At 43.7% G+C, this 9,619-nt stretch overlaps 1 protein-coding gene across 1 annotated transcript in view; it reads left to right on the plus strand.

Annotated features, from left to right (window-relative positions):
- Window positions 1–7,592: 7,592 nt before the first annotated feature.
- Window positions 7,593–9,619, plus strand: part of TRIM9 (tripartite motif containing 9) — a 101,468-nt gene continuing 99,441 nt past the window's right edge. Inside the window, exon 1 of the mRNA XM_011385561.2 lies at window positions 7,593–8,567. Within this exon, the coding sequence (XP_011383863.1) occupies window positions 7,746–8,567 (822 nt within the window). The 5' untranslated portion in view covers window positions 7,593–7,745. The remainder of the gene's footprint in view (window positions 8,568–9,619) is intronic.

Here is a 9,619-nt window from a genome sequence, read left to right on the forward strand (position 1 = left end):
CCACTGTGCAACAGACTCAAGAAATCCTGAGCAGAGGGCCTGAGAGGAGAGAACTGGGTCCCATTCTCCAATCGGGTCTCTGGGAGTTCTTGGAGCATGTCTGTTAAAAATGTATCATTAGCCTGATAATGCAACACTCTAGAAATCCAGAATTGACCCCAGATGAATAAATATTAAAATCTTTGGAGAAGGATCTTAACAAAAGAAAAATAGACAAAGGTTTGATTTTCTAGACTTATTTTATAGTTGGTTTCCTCTTCAAGAAGAATGTTAGCAAGATGACTTGCTTTCAATTGAACTAAGATTGTTTATTATGAATGGTTATTTACATGAGCCTTGCAGAAAACTATTTCTCAACATCTCCATCAGAACAGAAATTACCACAATGATATGTTCACTTAGCTCCTGTTAACCTGACACCTCCTCCATTGTCCAGCAGAAGAGAGAAGAAATACTAGTCTGTGGTTATTATAAATGACATAGTGAAATTTTATCACATATATATATTTTTACCCACTAAATTGCTGAATCCAGTAAAGGTGTGTTTGTTTTTCGCTTTTCTTAAGTAATGATAAATCAATAGAATTATTTGGCTTAACCTCTCTATGTTGACAGCTCATGGTAAATCATGAGGATGGAAGAGAGGACCATACTTGATTTCCTTTGTATTGTGTCCTTGAATCTCCAAGAAACTTTTCTCATTGTTCAGGTGACCTCACTCCCTGGGCTAGCTTAGCTATTCATGGGTAAGCTTGATTTGCAAGTATACACCCATAGTCTTTCATTCAGAGATACCCCCACATCATTGATTTTTCATCTAACTTTCTCTCCTTTCATCACATTGTAATTTGTTAGTCAATTTTCTTGACCAGTCAGTGTGTTTTTATTTTTTAAATTCTTTTAGGCTATATAATACCGATGAGAGAAGACAAAAACTGATAATGTTCTAATATGAATTTTTTTTAAGTGGTTCACAGAGGAATTTGGTTTGATACTACTGAATGTGACAACTTCCATGAATGTCCTGTAATGTCTCTTGCAGTACCTGGTAAAATCTTCATATTCTTTCACAAGCATATCTATTATATTGTACATACAAAAGAACCTATCAGAGCATACAATTATGAATAGCTCAATCACAGAATTCTCCTAAAATAGTAACTAAAGGAATAAAAGCAGAGGTTAAAAATTGTTAAAAGCAGCAAATATAGTGCAATGCTCCCCATAAGCATTTAATAAACACTCACTAGCAAACTAAGAGACAAAGAAAATACCAAAATGTGACTCAGGTCTGTGCCTTCATAGATATACAATCACTGACAAACCACAGAAACTTATGATGTGAGGCTTCATCAGCCTCTGAAGAATATAAATAAAGAGATAGAAACAACAACAACAACAACAAAAGGAAAAAACACTGAAAATTCTGGAACTGAAATTAAGTAATACAAAAGGCAGAATGAGCAGAACACTAAACATAGAGGAATAAATAACTTCATGAGATAAAACTTCCCATCATAGCCTACTTATGCACACAAAATGGTTATCTTGGTTTGGATTCCTCATACTCAGAGACACGAATTTAAGTGTAAGTATTTTGTTTGGCAGTATGATCCTAGGGAACTGTGTGAAGGAAGAGAAATAAGAAAAGACAAGTGATTACCAATAAAGGGTGAGTTATCAAGCTGCTTTGGGCAACTTGAGCTGATACCACTGCAGAACTCTGGGAGACAGTGAGAAACATGCCTCAAAATTATCTCAACCAGGAGATGTTAGGAACCTGGGTTTTTATCCACCAAAACCTTCATCTACCCAGCATCATTGGTTGGGTCTGCATCCAGGAATGTTAACTCTCCAGCATTCCTGGCTTGCCCAGGTCTTGGCTGAGCATGTTCCCTCTGCTAGAAAAATCCCTCAAAAACTCACAGCTTTTTGCACTAAGCAGCCTTCAGCCCGAAGAGGTTCATGCTAAGGAAAAATGGATACAGCACCAATAGCACCTGACTCAATGGAAATCCGAATATGTAAGTTATTAAAATATGACTAACTGTATAATTTGATTTTGGTCCTTTGATTGCAAGGAAAGAAAGCACGCTTAAGATAACCAAGACAAGTTAAATTTATTTTAAAGATACCAATAGGCTCATGGGCTTACAAGTAGAGAAAACAAAGTAATGTCAGGTCTAATGGGAACTATAACAAGCCATTAAGAAGCAATGCAGCTACTTTGTCTCTTTCAAGGGCCAAACTCATGACTGTTCTCTGCTGGTCTCTTCCATTCATCTCCCTTTACTACCGTATTAGTCAAGTTAGGTTATGTCACTGTAACACAAAACCCTCACATCTCTGGCTTAACACAATAAAAGTTAATTTCTCCTTAGTCATTCTCTAGGTAGTGAATCAACAATTCTGATAGCTCTTTTCCATGTGGAAATTCAGTGATCCGGGCAGCTTTGATCTTATAGTTTAATGAAATCTCAACACATTTTCCAAAACATTGTGCAGAGGTTTTTACTGACTCAGTCTAGAAGTAACACACATCATTTCTGCATACAGTCCTTTGGCCAGAACTGGTTACAAAGTCTTGCCTAAGAACAAAAGGTTGGGATGCATAGTCTCCCATATCCAGCCCCCAGGAAAGAAGAGACCCAGATGTTGCTAAGCACTGGTAACATCTACCATGCCAGACATAATTCCTCAAAACTTTAACTTCCATGTAACCAAATTGGCTAATTTGGCTGCTAGTACGGTTCATGACCTTTCTGCTTAGCCACTCAACTAACGTCCTCAGTCTTTCAGGTTTACGATTTCAGAATCCTAAAAATTCCTATACTCAGTGTCATCTAGCATTACCAAAAGTAGTAACACTAATTTTTTTTTTAAATGTGGTGCGAAAGACTTCTGACTTGGACACTTAAGCATTAGAGAAGAGCCCGGGGCAATGTTTACTGAACACCTAAAGAAAAAGGATTTTGCAACAAGTTATTTTTTTCTTGCAAACTACCTTCTTAAAGGCAGGGAAAAAACATTTGAAAACTTACAGAATGTAGAGAAATTCACCAGGAAGACAACTCCAGAGAACATTATAAGGAACAATGGCATTGGAACTGTCCTGGGAGACTTAAGAGGAAAGTAGCTATGATTTCTAATAAGGATAGAGTAAGTGATATATGGTCTGATTAACACTATAATAGCATATATAAAGTAGAATTCCAAAATATAAGATCTGAAACATAATAGATACTTCCAAATTCTGCTGTATGACAATGAGGATTAGGTAAGAGAAAGGGAATCACAAGTAGAAGTGCTCACAGTTCTTCAGAAATCACCTCCAAATTCTTCTAAAATTGTTGATTAGATGTTTTCCAAATTATAACACATGCTTGTTATGAAAAATGAAATAACCTAGTACAAAAGTATATGATGATGTGTGCATGTATAGGGTGAACTTCCACCAGGCTGGGCCATAACAACTTCTGAGGAAAGCACAGTTACCGAAACTGCAATACAAGCAATTCTCCTTACCTATCTTGAGAATCTTTTCTTTTTCCTTAGAGTTCGAGAATTGTATCTGTATATGCCTGGGTCTTTTTTCATCAAGATCATCTGTAATTCTAAAATCCTTTCAATCTGTAACCTCATATCTTTCTTTGATTCAGGAAAATTATTTTTTCAATTGTGGTTTTTTTCCATCTGTGTCTTTTCCCATGCTGGGATTCCTATTATTCACAAGTTAGGTCTCTTGGATTTATCCTCCAACTCTCTTACCTTAATACAAGATTCATTAAACCTCCATCTTCCCGGATTCTTCTGTCTACCCTTTCCAAAGTATTAGCAATATATTACTTATAGTATACTACAGAATTTGAATAAGGTCATCTTCAAGTAGTACTAAATGGGCAAAACATTCTTAATTTACTATAATAATTGCATAATTAAAAAGACAAAGGAATATCAACAGTAAATAAATATAGAAATTATTAAAAGATGGTACAAATATAGCAAATATAAATTAAATTTTAACAACCCCATAAAAAGAAGTTTCCTCAAAATTTCTTTTGAAATAGAACATCGCCCTCATCACTTTTCAAATGATGAAATTTTACAAAACACATTCAGCAATATCATTAATCACAGAATATTTTTATCTATGTATCAGAGAATCTTAAAGTGCCAGAGCCTAGAATCAGCATCTTTCATTGATTTTCGCCCCCTACAACCAAAGATAGTTGGTTATAGGATAAAGTGAGGGGACATGAGAGAGAATTCTTTTTCCTCTGAGTGTTCATTCTTCAGAATCAAAGGGACTGTTGTGTTAAAAATTAAGCATTGTAGTCAAAAGTAAATAGGAACACATCTAATTTTTCACTGGTAAACATTTGTTTTTTAAAAAATGGAAAAGCTGCTAGAACATTTTAAGTTTGCTCTATTCATTGCTAAAGAACATGGTTTGGATGACTAATTTACTAAGTTCCAGAGGATAATCAGGCACTTTACACAAATGAGAACATCTGCAGTCATTCCAGGAGCGATGAAATTACAGAGCTATCAATCCTTGTGCTTCAGGCATTGGGTTGATCTGATCACCAGCTGGAAGAGAGAAGATATTCCCTGTAGTATTTCTATAATATCATCAATTACATTCAGATGTTTGTTTCCCTTTAAACACAACTCATTGGGGGGATTTAAAGTACATTATGGCCAAATAGTGCACCACGAAGGGAAAATCTTCAAAGGTTTACAAAAATATTTTAGATAAATTAATTTAAAAAAAAAAAAAAACCCCCAAGCAAGGTAAGCGGAAGAGCATAGAAGTTAACAAAGACGATTTGGGGTATTTTATCACGCACAGAATGTGACAGAGAGTAGAACTCAGCATTTGTTGAATAAACGAATGAGTGAATGAATACGTAAAGAAACAAACTTACATGTGCCTGGATTCAAATCCTAGCCTCATCAATATTTGACCATGCTTATCCTTAGTTTACTCATCTTCAAAATGGGGACAAATGTACCTACCTCTTCTTATTATTACTGAACTAGGTAATGCATGTAAATAAATAAAACCACTGCCTAGAACACATAACAAATAGCAGTCATTTTAAGAGCTCACCTGGGATTGATTTGGCTAATTCTCAAGATCTAACAATTAAATCACTTCAATACATCTCATTATAGATCAAATTGCATATCGACTGTACTGTAAATCTGTATTGTACCGAGTCTCTGTGAAACCAACAGTGTATTACACCTAAGACTATCCTTTATTTTGAACTAAGCATAAATTTTCTGCTAGTAAGCAGACCTCATAAAATGATGCCTTTGTCCGTTTAGGCTGCTGTAACAAAACACCACAGAGTAAGGAGCTTATAAACAACAGGAATTAAAGTTCTGAAGGCTGGGAAGTGTAAGATCAAGGTGTCTGCAGATTTGGTATCTGGTAAGGGCCTGCTTCCTCATATGGTAGAAGGGGCAAGGGACCTTTCTTGGGCCACTTTTATAAGGGCACTAATCTCGTTCATGAAGACTCTGCCCTCATGACCACCTCCCAAAGGCCTCCACTTCCAAATACCATCACTTTGGGGGTTAGGATTTCAAGATATGAATTTGGAGGAGATACAAACATTCAGTCTATAGCAGATGGCATAATGTTCAAACTCATAAAAAAAGAGTAACAGCTGCTCGCCTTGAAATGTCCAGACCCCTGGCCCAAAGTTACTATGAATTTCAGCCGAATGCATACGAAAGTCATGGAGAGGATTGTAAATTGTGAGTGGTACTGACACTTCTTTTTAACAGTTTCTTAATAATTACCCACTTGTTATTAGCAAATTCTCTTGGGACTCCTAAATTAGATGTATCCTACAGATACAGATAATGTTCCAAACTCAAATGAAGAAATTCTGTGCAAACAGAATACATATGCCTTTGGATGCTCTGGACTCAACTAGTTAAAACAGAGGTTAAAAATAAATTTCATAGCATTTGTGATTAATGTAACTTTAAATAACAATGAGAACTTTTTTCCCCAAATAGTGATCAAGTGCTGTTTTCAGTGCAACTGAAGAGCGTATTAGAAAGATAGCCCAGTTTATGGGACTGTTTTTCCAAGGGCAGGGTTATAAAAAGTCCTTTTTTTCTGGTCAGTAAAATGATTTTAAATTATAAATGTTGCTGCATATCATCAAATTATCTCTTTTCTGGAAGATGGAAAGTTGAAAGATTTCTTAGAACTTAGAGTTTTTGTCATTATTTCATGAATCACTCAGCAAAAGGCAGCCATGTACTATTTCAAATAAGTTACTACCTCAGAATGTTGCTATGTCACTTGACTCAGGTTTTTCTTTCTTTTTGTCTTCTATTATCAAATCAACAGTTCTGTAGGCAAGGGGCAGATAACTCCAGCAGTGTTTGGGGAGAGGGAGAATAAGGGTGCTCAATCTGTGAGAACACTAGAACCCCTCTATCTGTCCTTCCACTTCCCCATCACCATGACTTAAGGGAACAGAAGGAGCCCACCATTCCGAAGCTGTGGTAAATCCTCAGGCCACGTGACATTGCATAATGCTATTTGGAGTCAAATATTGAGACTCCTTAGTAACACAGTGATTCATTGGAGCAAGTCACTAAGCTATGCATACCCAGAAATGGGTAACCCATTGCTGCCTCAGCTGAACCAAAGGTCCTGCTGGCCCCTGTGAAAGGCTCAGCCAGATGCTGAGAGCAAGCGGGGTGAGAACACAGCTTTGGGAGGCAGGGAGATTGAAGAGGGGACAGAGACACGTTCACAACATACCATAAGAAGCCTCTGGGCCAGCTGAATTTAAAGCGGGAGATGAAAGAGACATAGATTTGAACTAATATATTGAGTCTTTACATCGGCTACCTATTTTAAATCTCTAGGAAGTCGATATTATTGTTAGACACCAGAGACTGGTGGTGAAAGACGCGACGAGGCTGTTGCCAGGGCTCCCGCCCAGCGCCGTCAGACTGCGGGGATGGGGAGCGCCAGGGGCTGGCTTCAGCGAGTTCATGAGGGGGACAAAAGCTCGGCTGCCATACCGAAACCTAGGTTTGAGTGCGAGCCTGCCAAGGCTGCCAGCAGCAAGAGGAGAAGGGGGGTCTGCTGTGGTCGGCACGGAGACCATAGCTGGAAGCCAAACGCAGACTGTTGGCGAGAAGCACTAGCTCCCTCCGCCAGCCCACTCGCTGCGGGGAGGGGTTTCTCACGCCCCCTGCTCCTGGGTGACTGCACCGGAGGTCGGAAGGAAGCGGAGCGAGGGATGAGTCATCCCGCCTAATTCCTCCTTCCGGGTCCCCTCGCCAACGCACGCCAGCCCCCTCCTGAGATCATGCAGCAGGGAATGAAGACTCGGTTCATCCTCAGGAGTCCTCCACGAAACCCCCTGTGGCCTGCGGAGGAGAGGAGAAGGACGGGGCTTGTGACCAATGAGAGCTTTGCTCTGCCGCCCGTCGTCCAATAGGCAGTAGTTTACAGGTCGGGGCGGGACTTAGGAGGGCAGGAGGGGGCGGTTCGGGGCTGGCGCGCGGCGCCGCGGTTCTATAGCTCACCGAGTGCCTGGTAGGGAGTCCGCGCCTAGGCGACGCGGGAAGGCGCCGCTGCCGCCGCTGCCGCCGCTGCCGCCGCTGCTGGCCAAGGTGCTGGACACGACAGGCCAGTCGGCCACCTCGCCAGCTCAGTCGCCCGTTGCAGCCGCCGCTGCCTCGCTTCCCGCCAGGTCCCCATGGAAGAGATGGAAGAAGAGTTAAAATGCCCCGTGTGCGGGTCCTTCTACCGGGAGCCTATCATCCTGCCCTGCTCTCACAATATTTGTCAGGCGTGTGCCCGCAACATCTTGGTGCAAACCCCAGAGTCTGAGTCTCCCCAGAGCCGTAGGGCCTCGGGCTCCGGGGTCTCTGACTATGACTACCTGGACTTGGACAAGATGAGCCTGTACAGCGAGGCGGACAGCGGCTATGGCTCCTACGGGGGTTTCGCCAGCGCCCCTACGACCCCGTGCCAGAAGTCTCCCAACGGAGTCCGCGTGTTCCCCCCGGCTATGCCGCCACCGGCCACCCACCTGTCACCGGCCTTGGTCCCAGTGCCCCGCAACTCCTGTATCACCTGTCCCCAGTGCCACCGCAGCCTCATCCTGGATGACCGGGGGCTCCGCGGCTTCCCCAAGAACCGCGTCCTGGAAGGGGTAATAGACCGCTACCAGCAGAGCAAAGCCGCGGCCCTCAAGTGCCAGCTCTGCGAGAAGGCGCCCAAGGAGGCTACTGTCATGTGCGAACAGTGTGATGTCTTCTACTGCGATCCGTGCCGCCTGCGCTGCCATCCGCCCCGGGGGCCCCTAGCCAAGCACCGCCTGGTGCCCCCGGCCCAGGGCCGCGTGAGCCGGCGGCTGAGCCCGCGCAAGGTCTCCACCTGCACAGACCACGAGCTGGAGAACCACAGCATGTACTGCGTGCAGTGCAAGATGCCCGTGTGTTACCAGTGCTTGGAGGAGGGCAAACACTCCAGCCACGAAGTCAAGGCTCTGGGGGCCATGTGGAAATTGCACAAGGTGAGTCCTAAGAAAACCCACCCCTAACTCCCCGCGCCTCCGATCCTCTGGTTTTGCATCATACAGTCTTCTTTAGCGCACAGTGCATCCCAGCGGGGGCGCAATGCAGGTGCCTACAATATTTGCTTCCGCCGTCTGGTGCATTGCAGGAAGCGCAGGGGGATCATAAACGGCGCACAGGGATATTGACTATTCCCAAGAGTTATTGCGGGGATGCCTTAGAGCGGGTCTCCCGGGGAGCGCTGCCTGCTAGCCAGCGCAGGGCGCCCCCTCTCCGCTGCGGACGTGCAGCTTGCGGCCGAGGCCAGCATGTGAGAAAGCGCTGCGGAACTGGGCAGAGCAGCACCAGTGCTCAGGGCCTCCAGGGCCCCTCCAGGGCCCCTCCAGAGCAGAGCCGGCGGCTGGGCTCTGGCCGAGGTCCCCAGGGAGGAGGTAGGGGAGGTTGGGTAGCGCTGACCGCCCGGGACTGGAGCTGTTGGATAGGCAAGCGCCGTGAGCCACCGCCAGGGCGGGAGAAACGTCGCGGGCTGAATTCTGATGAGTCCGCTCTGGTCCAGACCTCGAGAACCTGCTGGAGGGGATGCTGTGCGCCTAGGAGGCGGAGGAGTCGGGAGGTTGGTGGGCAAATACTATGACAACACGGCTTTCAGGCTGTGATCGTGATCATCCGGGAGCGTACCTATGGCTGGAGTAGCAGGACCGGATGTTTCTGCGCGGTCACGGCCTGAAAGCTAGGCAGACGTGTCTCCCAGGGTAACCCACTCCTCCTAACCTTCCACACACCCATTTGTTCAGGATTCAACCCTTTTCCTCTTTCAGTAGTTGTCTGCGCAAACTTCGAGATACCTGTTACCAGATTTATCTTTCTGGTCTCTTTTGATGGCGACTCCACCAAAGCTAGCTTCAAGAAGAGTGCCTTCAGTGTTAGGTCATATCATTCCACTGCTCAAAATCCTCCAGTTGTCCCCCACGTTTCTCAGACAGTCCTTAGAATGGTCCACCAAGACTTCCCCTTTGGCCTTATCGACCTCATTTCCTCCCACTTATTCCCT

The sequence above is a fragment of the Pteropus vampyrus genome, unplaced genomic scaffold, assembly GCF_000151845.1.
Source record: "Pteropus vampyrus isolate Shadow unplaced genomic scaffold, Pvam_2.0 Scaffold15, whole genome shotgun sequence".
NCBI classification, from domain to species: Eukaryota; Metazoa; Chordata; class Mammalia; order Chiroptera; family Pteropodidae; genus Pteropus; species Pteropus vampyrus.